The sequence below is a fragment of the Pecten maximus genome, chromosome 6, assembly GCF_902652985.1.
Source record: "Pecten maximus chromosome 6, xPecMax1.1, whole genome shotgun sequence".
Classification (NCBI taxonomy): Eukaryota; Metazoa; Mollusca; class Bivalvia; order Pectinida; family Pectinidae; genus Pecten; species Pecten maximus.
This window is the reverse complement of record NC_047020.1, coordinates 34,438,059-34,454,934: the sequence shown is the minus strand read 5'-3', so window position 1 is coordinate 34,454,934 and position 16,876 is coordinate 34,438,059. Positions and strand designations below refer to the sequence as shown.

The following is a 16,876-nucleotide window of genomic DNA, read 5'->3' as shown; positions in this document are numbered from 1 at the left end:
TGGATTTATTACCAGACATGGGCTTACTACCAGACATGAGCTTGATGGCAATGCAGTACATACATGTGCTGCTGTTCATTAGATAGCCATATTGGAATAAATCCAGACTTGCTGAGGTTTTTGGTTTTACTCTCAAATGCCCTACTTTTTAAGATAAATGGCCGTAGCTCAAGAAAAAATAAATTGACCATAACCTAATCAGAACATGATCTGCATATTTCCATTGTACAACTACTGGTACATACCCAATAATAGTTCTATATCTGCATGTGTATATTAAATGGCAGGGTCATACAAATGAGGGATTATCTTGCTATATAGGATATGAGAGTCACACAACTTGATCAATTTACGGGACAGAATGGTTAATTGTGTGGTAGATTGTTGTATTTGGACAGAACTACAATAGTGTGGAAATCCAATTCTTATTCGTCAACAGTCAGTGATAGTTATTAGGTCATGAATATGCATGAAGGTAGTCTGTGCAATGCCCACAACAAGAGAACATGAATATTTATGAGATCATACCATGTCCTTTATGTCATGAACATTCATCACATTTGTCTTGGACAGGTTTTAATTGAGTATTCAATAATCTACCACTTCCTTCACACTTTTGTACAATTCTGTTTGAAGATAACTTTTTCTTAGTTTTTTTGCTATAAAGCTGGGCAATTTGTTTGAATTTCACATATAATTTGAGAAATTAGCAACATTTTGCAGTGTTTTAAACTGTAATTTGCAAGTTTGTTTATTTTTTAACTGTAAAATATAAATCAACAAAGCCAACAAAAATTAATAGGGCTATACCAGAAAAAAACATTTTTTTTTTTCCTTTAAAATTTACTTTTTATAGAAATGTTATCACTAGATAATATGATTTGATAAAGCATAATGGCAGATACCTTTCAAAGATGACTAGAGTATCGACAGGTTAGCATGGGCCCCGTATTGTGGCAATATATCCCCATTAATCATCAAAAAGACATCTGCCCATATAGCTGAAGTTGACATTTGATATTTGGAATTCAAAAATAATTGCAAAAGAAAGCAAAATATACATTTCAATTTACTGTAATGTGTTTTCTAACACCTCCATATTGCCTGGGCTGACAGAAATGTAAATGCAATCTTCATTTATTGATTCTTTGATTTATCTTTTTTTTTTAAAAAAAAACCTCCCCCAACAGCCAGGGTCATAGTCAGAGATCCACTTTGTCTTTGAACTTTGGACCCAAATGACCTTGACCTTTAATCTAGCGAGGTGCTGCAATAGTTCAGTTAGTTAGAGTGTTGGCCACATAACCTCAAGTGAAGATCCCAGGTGAGTGGATCAATATTCCCTACCCATGGCAGTTTGTGTTTCTTGAGAAGCTAAGAAACAGACAATTCAGAAAGACACTTTAACCCAATTACTCTGGATTGCATGCAATAAGCCTCCCCTATATATTACAGTGAGAAAGTCAGTATCTACTACAATGATAACACTAGCTGTTCATAAAGTGATCAACCCAACAAACTATAATCCAGTGACCTTGATCTTTTGTCAGTTGATTTATCCTTAACTCAGACCTATTTTGACTTAATGTCATAACAAAAAAATACTAAACCTGATACCGAGCGGGTATTGCTTTCTTGACCTGTGGTCAGTAGGCTCCTTGTTTAATTGTGAACAACTTTGCTTCATCATGTTATAACAAAATGTTCATCCGTGAAAAGACACAAAATTTGACTTTGACCCTGTGACCTAAGTGACATTTGGTTAGTTGACTCCTTGTTAAATTCTAACAAATTTTGCTTTATCATGTCATAACAAAATGTTCATCAGTGAAAAAAAATGCAAAATATGAATGTGATGACCGTTACCTTTGATCTTGACTTTTTAGCTGAGTGTGCATTTTTGTGAACTGAACATCTTAACCAAGTTTCATGTGAATCGGTCAATAAATACCAAAGTTATAGCCAGGAGTAAAATTTGTGGCAGGCATGCAGATAGACAGAGATAGACAGACAGACAGACAGAGTGATAACTAAAGTGCACTGGTATCTTCAAGGGGCCCTAAAAAGGAAATTTCAACTTTGGTTACATTGTACTGAAATATTTACTACATTTCAAGTTGTATCAATTTCATCAGACAATTAGAAAATTGAAAAAAAAAAAGGCTTATCTAAAAGAAAAATAACTAATTTAAATCTAAATTGATATCATCAACTGTAAAAGTTCAATTATGGAAATTGTCATTAATGCAGAGTAATGAAAAAAATAATTTAATCTGATTAAAAAATAATACAGATGAAATTGACTCAATATTTGTTAAGAGTTTTAATTAGTTAATCAAAAGGCCTCCTAGTGCTACAGCAAAGAAAAATTAAAATGATTTTTTTTTTAAATATAAATTTGAAATGAAATTGTCTTTGTAAAAAAAAATTAATTTATAAAGAGACCTACTTATGAAGTGAAAAACAAGAGGCCCAACGAGCCTGTATCACTCACCTGCTATTAAGGCAATTTTTTTAAAGTTGATCTGATTACTTCTTTCAAATAATAGAGTATGCTAAGATTATTCATTTAAACAAATTTAATTTTGTAGTCCTTAATTTAAGCATACTCCTGTCCTAGCTTTCTTGCTAAAAAAACAAGAGGCCCAATGGGCATGTATAAACTCACCTGCTTCCAATACAATTTGTAATGATGATTTAAAGCTGATTATCACTATCAAATATAAGATCAGTCTAAGTAAATTAATACAAGAGATCACAAAGGGATCTTGACATCCACCATTGAATGTACTTTATTGGCTCTATGTCAGACTGATCTTTTTGTTTTTCTGATCAAAAATCCAAAGTCCAAATGGCACAACCAGGGAGCAAGAGGAACCTACAGATGATGTTTGAGGAGTATCCCTAAGTTCTTTTAAAAAAAACAGTGATACCAAACTTCAATTTTCAAAATCAAAGATGGCTGCCTGTCGGCCATTTTATTTTTCTGATCAAAAATCGAAATTCGAAATGGCACAATAGACCACGGGGACCAATCTTGCTTTCATGACAATTTGTAGCAGGCAAGAAAAAAAATCTACAAAACAATATTTTTGCTATTGTAAATATGTAGTTACAGTGCCTTTGTAAATATGTAGTTACAGTGCCGTTGTAAATATGTAGTTACAGTGCCGTTGTAAATATGTAGTTACAGTGCCGTTGTAAATATGTAGTTACAGCGCCGTTGTAAATATGTAGTTACAGCGCCGTTGTAAATATGTAGTTACAGCGCCGTTGTAAATATTTAGTTACAGCGCCGTTGTAAATATGTAGTTACAGCGCCGTTGTAAATATGTAGTTACAGCGCCGTTGTAAATATGTAGTTACAGTGCCGTTGTAAATATGTAGTTACAGTGCCGTTGTAAATATGTAGTTACAGTGCCATTGTAAATATGTAGTTAGTGCTATTGTAAATATGTAGTTACAGTGCTATTGTAAATATGTAGTTACAGTGCTATTGTAAATATGTAGTTACAGTGCTATTGTAAATATGTAGTTACAGTGCCGTTGTAAATATGTAGTTACAGTGCCGTTGTAAATATGTAGTTACAGTGCCGTTGTAAATATGTAGTTACAGTGCTATTGTAAATATGTAGTTAGTGCTGTTGTAAATATGTAGTTACAGTGCCATTGTAAATATGTAGTTACAGAGCTATTGTAAATATGTAGTTACAGTGCCATTGTAAATATGTAGTTACAGAGCTATTGTAAATATGTAGTTACAGTGCCATTGTAAATATGTAGTTACAGTGCTATTGTAAATATGTAGTTACAGTGTCATTGTAAATATGTAGTTACAGTGCCATTGTAAATATGTAGTTACACTGCTATTGTAAATATGTAGTTACAGTGCCATTGTAAATATGTAGTTACAGTGCTATTGTAAATATGTAGTTACAGTGCTATTGTAAATATGTAGTTACAGTGCTATTGTAAATATGTAGTTACAGAGCTATTGTAAATATGTAGTTACAGTGCTATTGTAAATATGTAGTTACAGTGCCATTGTAAATATGTAGTTACAGTGCTATTGTTAATATGTAGTTACAGTGCTATTGTAAATATGTAGTTACAGTGCCATTGTAAATATGTAGTTACAGTGCTATTGTAAATATGTAGTTACAGTGCTATTGTAAATATGTAGTTACAGTGCTATTGCAAATATGTAGTTACAGTGCCATTGTAAATATGTAGTTACAGTGCCATTGTAAATATGTAGTTACAGTGCCATTGTAAATATGTAGTTACAGTGCCATTGTAAATATGTAGTTACAGTGCCATTGTAAATATTTAGTTATAGTGCCATTGTAAATAAGTAGGGACAGTGCCATTGTAAATATGTAGTTACAGTGCCATTGTAAATATGTAGTTACAGTGCCATTGTAAATATGTAGTTACACTGCTATCGTAAATATGTAGTTACAGTGCCATTGTAAATATGTAGTTACAGTGCCATTGTAAATATGTAGTTACAGTGCTATTGTAAATATGTAGTTAGTGCTATTGTAAATATGTAGTTACAGTGCCATTGTAAATATGTAGTTACAGAGCCTTTGTAAATATGTAGTTACAGTGCCTTTGTAAATATGTAGTTACAGAGCCTTTGTAAATATGTAGTTACAGTGCCATTGTAAATATGTAGTTACAGTGCCATTGTAAATATGTAGTTACAGAGCTATTGTAAATATGTAGTTACAGTGCTATTGTAAATATGTAGTTACAGTGTCATTGTAAATATGTAGTTACAGTGCCATTGTAAATATGTAGTTACACTGCTATCGTAAATATGTAGTTACAGTGCCATTGTAAATATGTAGTTACAGTGCCATTGTAAATATGTAGTTACAGTGCTATTGTAAATATGTAGTTAGTGCTATTGTAAATATGTAGTTACAGTGCCATTGTAAATATGTAGTTACAGAGCCTTTGTAAATATGTAGTTACAGTGCCTTTGTAAATATGTAGTTACAGAGCCTTTGTAAATATGTAGTTACAGTGCCATTGTAAATATGTAGTTACAGAGCCTTTGTAAATATGTAGTTACAGTGCCATTGTAAATATGTAGTTACAGTGCCATTGTAAATATGTAGTTACAGTGCCATTGTAAATATGTAGTTAGTGCTATTGTAAATATGTAGTTACAGTGCCATTGTAAATATGTAGTTACAGAGCCTTTGTAAATATGTAGTTACAGTGCCTTTGTAAATATGTAGTTACAGAGCCTTTGTAAATATGTAGTTACAGTGCCATTGTAAATATGTAGTTACAGTGCCATTGTAAATATGTAGTTACAGAGCTATTGTAAATATGTAGTTACAGTGCTATTGTAAATATGTAGTTACAGTGTCATTGTAAATATGTAGTTACAGTGCCATTGTAAATATGTAGTTACACTGCTATCGTAAATATGTAGTTACAGTGCCATTGTAAATATGTAGTTACAGTGCCATTGTAAATATGTAGTTACAGTGCTATTGTAAATATGTAGTTAGTGCTATTGTAAATATGTAGTTACAGTGCCATTGTAAATATGTAGTTACAGAGCCTTTGTAAATATGTAGTTACAGTGCCTTTGTAAATATGTAGTTACAGAGCCTTTGTAAATATGTAGTTACAGTGCCATTGTAAATATGTAGTTACAGAGCCTTTGTAAATATGTAGTTACAGTGCCATTGTAAATATGTAGTTACAGTGCCATTGTAAATATGTAGTTACAGTGCCATTGTAAATATGTAGTTACAGTGCCATTGTAAATATGTAGTTACAGTGCTATTGTAAATATGTAGTTACAGATCTATTGTAAATATGTAGTTACAGTGCTATTGTAAATATGTAGTTACAGTGCCATTGTAAATATGTAGTTAGTGCCATTGTAAATATGTAGTTACAGTGCCATTGTAAATATGTAGTTACAGTGCCATTGTAAATATGTAGTTACAGTGCTATTGTAAATATGTAGTTACAGTGCTATTGCAAATATGTAGTTACAGTGCCATTGTAAATATGTAGTTACAGTGCTATTGTAAATATGTAGTTACAGTGCCATTGTAAATATGTAGTTAGAGCTATTGTAAATATATAGTGACAGTGCCATTGTAAATATGTAGTTACAGTGCCATTGTAAATATGTAGTTACAGTGCCGTTGTAAATATGTAGTTACAGTGCCATTGTAAATATGTTGTTACAGTGCCATTGTAAATATGTAGTTACAGTGCCATTGTAAATATGTAGTTACAGTGCCATTGTAAATATGTAGTTACAGTGCCATTTGATGGCCTTAACCATGACACTGATCCAAGACATGTTCATTCTCGACTTACTTGGTATGTAATAAGTTTGATGTAAACCCCTAAAGAAAAGTCACTAAAGCACTGATGTCAGTGTGTTTAACGTTTATAAATAGTAATGCTCAACTTGACATCCTGAAACAGCAACTTATCTCCAAATTAATACTAGACCTTCGCATAATACTTGATTAAAATCATCAAAAGAAATAAAGTTACTAGAATGATATTAATTCAATTGACCTCTTCACTATAAATAACAAGGAGACCTCGACTTTAGAAGCTGTAACACAATTCCTACGGTATGTTTACTCTGCAATTTTATCAAAAGTTAAAGTTTGACAAATAACCCAAAAGAAAGATATAATGACTACATCAATGTTATCGATTCCTGATGGAATTGGATGGATGGGATATATGGGATGGGATGTATGGGATTAGATTGGATGGGATAGATGGGATGGGATGGGATGTATGGGATATATGGGATGGGATGTATGGGATTAGATTGGATGGGATAGATGGGATGGGATGGGATGTATGGGATATATGGGATGGGATGTATGGGATATATGGGATAGGAGGGGATATATGGGATGGGATTGGATGTATGGGATCGTATATATGGGGTCGGAGGGGATCTATGGGATGGGATGTATGAGATATATGGGATGGCATGTATGGGATGGGATGTATGGGATATATGGGATGGGATGTATGGGATGGATGGGATGGGATGGGTGGGATAGATGGGATGGATGGGATGGGGTTTACACAGGTTACAACCAGCCCTGTCGACTCTATCCCCCACATAAATCAGTGGGGCAGAACATAAATTGTTCGGTAGTTTAAGTTTCGTTACCACGTAAAAAATAAGTACAAACTGATATGAAAATAAAATAGATTGTATTTGTTTTTATTGTCCTTGTTTATCTTCCAAAAATCACTTTTACAAGACAAGAAAAAATACGACTACATGACTAATCAATACATTAAACATAATGAATTCTACACAAGACTACCATTGTCTGGATGAAGTTTAAAAACAATGATTCAACCAATTAATCATCCAAAACAAAACATTTAAAAATTGTCGACACAAAAAATGAATACTTGATGTGAATTGTTTAAGAACGTAAAATGTATAGAAGATTAGAGAACATAAGTAAATGATATATCTACACATGATTACTGTTTACAGACTTGTCCAGGGTCAGAGTTCAAGCCTTGTTAGGTAAGATTACTCCCCCGTACCATCATGGTTTTCTTATTATATGTTACAGTATGATACAACAGTTTCATTTAAGTAAAGCTGAACTAGAACAATGAAAGACTTCAGTACCGTACTCATCCTTGAGTTTGCGCTTTCCCCTTTTGACGAAAATGGGTAATTTTTGGGAGGGGGCTTTTTGCAGGCATCATTTCTATAAGTCATCAGTTTCATGTTCAGATTCTTTGTAAGTGGAGGGTTTTTTTTTTTGTTTTTTTTTGTACATAACAAGGCCGGTCTGTGGTTGTACAAGCCAGTAAAGAGTTTGATATATAAACATGATCATCATCTACCATATTTATCCTGAAATAAGCCAAGGGGGCACCCAATTAAACTTTAACCAAATTAAGGGGTGGACTCATTAGAGGAAAATAATATTTTAACATTTTTAATGAACTATTAATATACATGAGTGGGCTTATTACCAAGCATGGGCTTATTGCCGGATAAATACTGTAATTAGGTCGTGGTTTTATGTACAGGTTATAAATGACCACACACATCCTTTCACACACAGATACAGAACTATTATTCCTCTCTCAAACCATCGTATTCGTTACATTCATGTTCCACGTTTATAATGGGACGTTTTGTTTACATGTCACACATCTCCTACTGGAACATGTCAATGCCACCTTCGTTATCAAATCTATGAGGTTCAGATCTTATAAATGTAATGAACAGTAAATCGAGAATCTTCCAGCCGAGATGTCAGTTAGCTTTGTTTCCCATCATCTGTATATAGAGCGGTAAAAGAGGAGGCAACTCAATAATTTACAAAGGTCTTACTGAATATCAGCAGAGCATTAAAATGACACTTTACACAACTAATTCAGCACCAACATTAATCTCTGTCAATACAAAATAAAAGTCTTCATCAGGAAGAATGCTTTCATCTCTTTCTTCAGTCTCAATACTGTCTAATACATCGTAATGTTTCAAATTAAAACCACAAAATATACCTTCTGGGGCATTGCTAGTCATTTCATGCTAGTACAGAAATGTTAAGAAACTATTTCACTCAACATCACAAATAACCAGCAATACGACATGTTGTATACAAAATGGAAAATTAAACTGAGTGACTTTTTGTAAAAACCATACAAACCATAAAAGTGTAATTTGATTGTACAAAAAAGATGGTTCGTTCTATAAAAAAAGATGTACACAAAACGATGTAAAACTTGGCCTTAAAAATGGTAATTCTACTAAAATCATCCGACAATGAAATGTCCCAAACAGTATTTATATTTTAACAGGATCACTAATGCTGCACCAAAACATAAATTTGATATATAGCTACCAATGTATCAGAGGGCAGCCTGGATACTCAAAATATAAAAAAAAAAACATGACCCAACTGAATCTTCAAAATTACAAAATCAGACATAATTTCTTTTGTCATAATTCTGTTCATTATCAAAATGTTTTACAAGATTAATTTAATAATAATTTAGTATTTGGATTAAACATCAAATGGGTATAAGACGTTTAACATTGACTGAACAAGTATATATACTTCATAGTGCCTATTGGAGGCTGTGTTGTGTTTAGTACCAGTCCAACTATCATGATTTAAGACCTTTTCATCAAATCACCATTGTGTTGTTTTATTTAAAAACTGAATGATCAAAACGTAACAATTGTGTGCCAACACTTTGAAAATATACAGGCGATACTGGGCACTGAACCGCTCCCCCAAAGCCCTTATACAAAGTTGAGGTCCCTTGAAATAGGGATGCTCCATGTCAAATTTTGACAAAATGACGAAATCAGTTCAGCAGTTCTGAAAAGGTAAGCTTTTGAATAAAAACCTACCAGATGAACAACAGACGCCATGCCCCATAAACTCACACGGAAAGGTGAGCTAATACACTGCAGTAGCATTAACAACATGGAAGTGTTTCACATCCCAAAAATCTGTTCAGACATTTTGATCACATCTCATTCATGACTGGTCCAATATCGGGGTCTCATTTGTTCATTTGTCTCAATGTCCTTACAAGCCGACACAAAATTTCAACCCACAATTACATCGGAGGTCAAATCTGAAATGGTCGCGTCAAACTTGTATTTCCTGCCAACCGAGCTGTGGATTTGTGGTTAGATTTTATGATTGCATTAATGTCCCATCTCATGCACTCGCCGCCCGATACACGGCAGCAATGTCGCTGTCACCATATCCCAGTCGTCTCGCTTTCTTGTACAACTGAAACAAACGTAACACCATCAATTCCACTATTCCGTTAAGATAGTTATGAACAACTCTACAAAATGCAAGCATTTAGATTGTACATTCTCTAAATTATCTCCAACATTAGTTTTGATAGTACATTAATCTCTAAATTATCTCCAACATCTGTTTTAACTTTACATTAATCTCTAAATTATCTCTAACATTAGTTTTGATAGTACATTAATCTCTAAATTATCTCCAACATTTGTTTTAACTTTACATTAATCTCTAAATTATCTCTAACATTAGTTTTGATAGTACATCAATCTCTAAATTTACTTATTGGCCTCTTATATACAAGAACTTCTGAACCATATTTAACATCAACTGTAGGTAACACACAAATTTTAAATTAATTGAGCTGTAGTATATAATTGGTACTATGAAGCAGTCCCCAGATCAATAAATATGTTCTATGACACATTTATATGCATTGTTTTAATCTCCCAGACAATCTGAAGTACCATAACACCTTAAGTCATACGAAACCAAAGTTAAATGGCCGTAACTTACCTCATTTGCTGCTGCGGCCACATACAGAGGCTGTTCTACTTTGTCACCAAGCAACAGGGACAGACGAAGGTCCTTTTGTTGGTGTACAAGAGGGAAGTGGGGGTCATACTTCTGGTTAAGTATTGCTGTCAAGGTCAAAGTTCAAAAGTTAAATAGTATGCAAGATTCTACAACAATAATAGCATTCTTATTTAAAAGCTGACAATTTATTTATTTATTGAAACAGCAGAATTCTTCCTTTTAGCTTGTACGCATTTTACTCTATGTCAGACCAGTTATAATAAATCTCACACATATTTCTGATAAATATGAAACATGGTCACTCATTGTTAGACAGCTTAACACAAATTTCCTCCTTGAGGAAAACTCTGAATGTGATAGAAGATAAATTGATAAAAGCTGGGACCTTCAAACTATTGACGGATGTCCTAACCAGTTGTAGCTACCTGGCCACTGGTTTTCAGCCTGTATGAAGTCTCTGAAGGTTTACCCAGTGGTCATTGGTTTTCAGCCTATATGATGTATCTGAAGGCTTACCAAGTGGTCATTAGTTTTCAGCCTATATGATGTATCTGAAGGCTTACCCAGTGGTCATTAGTTTTCAGCCTATATGAAGTCTCTGAAGGTTTACCCAGTGGTCATTAGTTTTCAGCCTATATGAAGTCTGTGAAGGTTTACCCAGTGGTCATTGGTTTTCAGCCTGTATAAAGTCTCTGAAGGTTTACCCAGTGGTCATTAGTTTTCAGCCTATATGAAGTATCTGAAGGTTTACCCAGTGGTCATTGGTTTTCAGCCTATATGAAGTCTGAAGGTTTACCCAGTGGTCATTAGTTTTCAGCCTATATGAAGTCTGTGAAGGTTTACCCAGTGGTCATTGGTTTTCAGCCTATATGAAGTCTCTGAAGGTTTACCCAGTGGTCATTAGTTTTCAGCCTATATGAAGTCTCTGAAGGTTTACCCAGTGGTCATTGGTTTTCAGCCTATATGAAGTCTGAAGGTTTACCCAGTGGTCATTAGTTTTCAGTCTATATGAAATCTCTGAAGGTTTACCCAGTGGTCATTAGTTTTCAGTCTATATGAAGTATCTGAAGGTTTACCCAGTGGTCATTGGTTTTCAGCCTATATGAAGTCTCTGAAGGTTTACCCAGTGGTCATTAGTTTTCAGTCTATATGAGGTCTCTGAAGGTTTACCCAGTGGTCATTGGTTTTCAGTCTATATGAAGTCTCTGAAGGTTTATCCAGTGGTCATTGGTTTTCAGTCTATATGAAGTCTCTGAATGCTTACCCAGTGGTCATTAGTTTTACCCAGTGGTCATTAGTTTTACCCAGTGGTCATTGGTTTTCAGCCTATATGAAGTCTCTGAATGCTTACCCAGTGGTCATTAGTTTTACCCAGTGGTCATTAGTTTTCAGCCTATATGAAGTCTCTGAATGCTTACCCAGTGGTCATTAGTTTTACCCAGTGGTCATTAGTTTTACCCAGTGGTCATTAGTTTTCAGCCTATATGAAGTCTGAAGGTTTACCCAGTGGTCATTAGTTTTCAGCCTATACGAAGTATCTGAAGGTTTACCCAGTGGTCATTAGTTTTCAGCCTATATGAAGTCTCTGAAGGTTTATCCAGTGGTCATTAGTTTTCAGCCTATATGAAGTCTCTGAAGGCTTACCCAGTGGTCATTAGTTTTCAGCCTATATTAAGTCTCTGAATGCTTACCCAGTGGTCATTAGTTTTCAGCCTATATGAGGTCTGTGAAGGTTTACCCAGTGGTCATTAGTTTTCAGCCTGTATGAAGTCTCTGAAGGCTTACCCAGTGGTCATTAGTTTTCAGCCTATATGAAGTCTCTGAAGGTTTACCCAGTGGTCATTAGTTTTCAGCCTATATGAAGTCTCTGAAGGCTTACCCAGTGGTCATTAGTTTTCAGCCTGTATAAAGTCTCTGAAGGTTTACCCAGTGGTCATTAGTTTTCAGCCTATATGAAGTATCTGAAGGTTTACCCAGTGGTCATTAGTTTTCAGCCTATATGAAGTCTCTGAAGGCTTACCCAGTGGTCATTAGTTTTCAGCCTATATGAAGTCTCTGAAGGTTTATCCAGTGGTCATTAGTTTTCAGCCTATATGAAGTCTCTGAAGGCTTACCCAGTGGTCATTAGTTTTCAGCCTATATTAAGTCTCTGAATGCTTACCCAGTGGTCATTAGTTTTCAGCCTATATTAAGTCTCTGAATGCTTACCCAGTGGTCATTAGTTTTCAGCCTATATGAGGTCTGTGAAGGTTTACCCAGTGGTCATTAGTTTTCAGCCTGTATGAAGTCTCTGAAGGCTTACCCAGTGGTCATTAGTTTTCAGCCTATATGAAGTCTCTGAAGGTTTATCCAGTGGTCATTAGTTTTCAGCCTATATGAAGTCTCTGAAGGCTTACCCAGTGGTCATTAGTTTTCAGCCTATATTAAGTCTCTGAAGGTTTACCCAGTGGCCACTGGTTTTCAGCCTATATGAAGTCTCTGAAGGTTTACCCAGTGGTCATTAGTTTTCAGCCTATATGAAGTCTGAAGGTTTACCCAGTGGTCATTGGTTTTCAGCCTATATGAAGTCTCTGAAGGTTTACCCAGTGGTCATTGGTTTTCAGCCTGTATAAAGTCTCTGAAGGTTTACCCAGTGGTCATTGGTTTTCAGCCTATATGAAGTCTCTGAAGGTTTACCCAGACATATGACAGAACTACGGAGATACTTACCCTGACTTTTGTGTATGATAGTGGGACAGGAAAGAGCACCTATAGAGAAGACTTCGGCCACATCCTCCTGGTCCAGGCCGACCTTCTCCGCCATCGCCATGCCTTCTGACAGACCCGCCACCACTGACCCCATTACCATGTTAATGATGAGCTTCATCCTCGTGGCCTGGCCAACATCCGCACCTGGATGGAAGAATAAAATTAGTCACATGATACCATTTTGTATCTCCAGTTTTCTAACTTTTCATCTTGTTTAGTGCTAAATGCTGTAATTTTATATATTAGTTATTTCAGAGAATTAGTGGTTATACGGATATAAGAAACATGGATCAACCTCAAAACTCAGGTCTATATAACCACATATTGACCTGAACAGAAGTCCATGATTTTCCTGTAGTAAGTTAAGGTGGTCAACACATTAAATTTACTCAAAATAGAGGTTGGTTCATTGCAGAACAATGAAATTGCATTTGATAAATTCTTAAATGATGTGCAACAGGCATGGATAGTCATATTATAGGGCAAGTGCTTTTTGTAGGAATATATACACTAGTACTGTATTGTGTATACAATGAATTTTTTACAATTTTTTATATATTTTTTTTTATGGATTTACACTTTGGTTTACTTTTCAGACTAATGCACAATAATGAGCAAAGTACAGAACATTTAAATTGATGTAAGCTAACAACCTGTTTTTCTACCTCTTCAACAACATAAATCCAATTAATTCTTCCTGCCATCACTAACCCAAATATAAAGCCTTCTTTCCGATTGCTTCAAAACATGAGAAACAATCATCGTATAATTTGCGTTCCCCAGCTGCTAAGATGATGAGTTGACCCTCTAGGGCAGGGACTCGGCTGCCGACGACAGGGGACTCTAGGAAAACGCCGCCTCGAGCCATAATTGCCTCTCCAACATCCTGCATTGTCTCTTCGTCTATTGTGGACATCTCCACAAAACATTTTCCCTTGGTAATGCCCTGCAGAACTCCTGAGTTTCCAAAGACAAGCTGAAAGATACAATACATTCCATATCATTTCTTTAACCGAACAGTATAAAGATTACATATTTCCAACATGTACATATATAGATATGGATATAGATGTCAAATGGGAGATAACTTGTATCAAAATATGTCCTCATTGTAAGGGCAGCAACTCCACTCCTCTTTCAGGTAATTTTACAGATTGCTGATTAGTCACAACAAAAAAAAAGAGTTTGATTTCCTTTTACCCGAATCCTATTGTTTGTTCCAGGAAGCAGTGTTTATGTCATGATCAATCTCCTATATAACCCCTTTGAAAATCTTTTAACAGGATAACAAACATTTCTTTTAAATTTTAGGGATTTGTTTGTTTGCTGGGTTTATCACCCTGTGAACAATTTGCTAGGGTCAATTTCACATGGCATCCATAGCAATTAAAGTGTCTTGGCCAACGACACAACCACGACAGCACAGACCCGGCTGGTTTCTCAGCTTCCCGAGAAACACAAACAAACTCAGATAGGGAGCATCCAACCATGCACCTCAGATTTTTACCCGAGGTTTACGTAGCCAGTTCTAACCAACTATAAGCTATCGCAGCCCCCTTCAGGGAGATGCATACAATTTTAAGTCATGTTCAACATTAAATACCCATTTATATACAGTATATCAGTATACCCAATACTGATTTTATAAATAATATCCTATTGTCTAAACAAATCTAATTTATATGTGGTAGGAAGATGCGTGTTTGGTCAACACATGAGTAGAATACTGGTAGTTATCAGATGGACATTATAGTCGGAAACTCTGTTTTTGATCAAACACATGTCTCTCTCTTGTGTAGTAAACGAGTTCTAATATATATTTAATAATGATTTTTAAATATCATAAAGAAAAGAAAAAAAACCACATAAGATTATCATTATATATTATTCACAAATACTCTTTCTATATTATATACATGTATATACAAATGTACTTACTATACTTTCCATTCTTGACTAATACTAAATATTTGAAATAAATGTAATATGTTATGGAGAGAACTTTAATATAGGCTTAAGCCTGATGTTCAATCCAATTGATTTCCAATAAAATATGTAGAAATGAAATTTAACATATCTAAAAAATATCTTGGTGTGGCTGTTGGTTCATTGTCATCACGTTAACCTAAGTTTCTGTTTTCATCTGTCCAATATCTTCAGAATAACGAAGTCTTCCAAACTGTACTTACATCTTTTACAGCTGTGGAGTCTGCCACACAGGAGAATGTGATATCACAGCTTTGTATAACTTCTGCGGGGTTGTTTCCCTTTAATGCACCAGCTTTTACAAATTCTCGGCACTGCAAATACACAAATATACCAAATCATCAATAAAGATACAGGAAAATAAGAGGAAGAGGCTGATTATCTGAAACAGGGCAGATAAGTAAGTAGATAATGGTAAATCCATCTCACCCTTGTGACCACCAAATTTACACAGGTCACTCATTCCAACAAAGATGGAAAATCTCCATTTCAGGAAACTAGAGCATAAAATATCTACAACTTCAGACTAGAGTATAAGATATGTACAACTCCAGACTAGAGTACAGACTAGAGTACAGACTAGAGTACAGACTAGAGTATAAAATATTTACAACTCCAGACTAGAGTATAAGATATTTACAACTCAAGACTAGATTATAAAATATTCAAAACTCCAGACTAGAGTATAAAATATACAACTTCAGACTAGAGTATAAAATATTTACAACCCCAGACAAGAGTATAAGATATTTACAACTCCAGACTAGAGTATAAGATATGTACAACTCCAGACTAAGTATAGAATATACAACTTCAGACTAGAGTATAAAATATTTACAACCCCAGACAAGAGTATAAGATATTTACAACTCAAGACTAGATTATAAAATATTCAAAACTCCAGACTAGAGTATAGACTAGAGTATGAAATATTTACAACTCCAGACTAGAGTATAAAATATTTACAACTCCAGACTAGAGTATGAAATATTTACAACTCCAGACTAGAGTATAAAATATTTATAACTCCAGACAAGAGTATGAAATATTTACAACTCCAGACTAGAGTATAAAATATTTACAACTCCAGACTAGAGTATGAAATATTTACAACTCCAGACTAGAGTATAGAATATTTATAACTCCAGACAAGAGTATGAAATATTTACAACTCCAGACTAGAGTATAGACTAGATTATAGAATATTTACAACTCCAGACAAGAGTATAGACTAGAGTATAAATTATTTACAACTCCAGACTAGAGTATAAAATATTTACAATTCAAGACTAGATTATAGAATATTTAGAACTCCAGACTAGAGTACAGACTAGAGTATAAATTATTTACAACTCCAGACTAGAGTATAAAATATTTACAATTCAAGACTAGATTATAGAATATTTAGAACTCCCGACTAGAGTACAGACTAGAGTATAAAATATTTACAACTCCAGACTAGAGTATAAAATATTTACAATTCAAGACTAGATTATAGAATATTTAGAACTCCAGACTAGAGTACAGACTAGAGTATAAAATATTTACAACTCCAGACTAGAGTATAAAATATTTACAACTCAAGACTAGAGTATATAATATTAATTTAATACCTATCACTTAATCACCTTATAATTTTTTAATTTATACATTTATTTTTTAAGTTCAATTTATTAAATTACTCAGCAATGCCCAATATATGTGTTTATGTATACACATGAAAGATATATATTTTAAAATAAGGGTGACAGGGTTTAGAGGCCCTAGCTGTGTTCAAA

At 34.3% G+C, this 16,876-nt stretch overlaps 1 protein-coding gene across 1 annotated transcript in view; it reads right to left on the bottom strand.

Moving 5' to 3' along the window:
* Nucleotides 1-7,213: 7,213 nt before the first annotated feature.
* The window catches only part of LOC117329623 (putative oxidoreductase GLYR1), a 48,462-nt gene continuing 38,799 nt past the window's right edge, over nt 7,214-16,876 (bottom strand). Inside the window, exons 10-14 of the mRNA XM_033887647.1 lie at nt 15,302-15,412; nt 13,824-14,088; nt 13,074-13,256; nt 10,344-10,468; nt 7,214-9,803 (exon numbers count right to left, since the gene is read on the bottom strand). Coding sequence (XP_033743538.1) covers nt 9,729-9,803; nt 10,344-10,468; nt 13,074-13,256; nt 13,824-14,088; nt 15,302-15,412 — 759 coding nt within the window. The 3' untranslated portion in view covers nt 7,214-9,728. The remainder of the gene's footprint in view (nt 9,804-10,343; nt 10,469-13,073; nt 13,257-13,823; nt 14,089-15,301; nt 15,413-16,876) is intronic.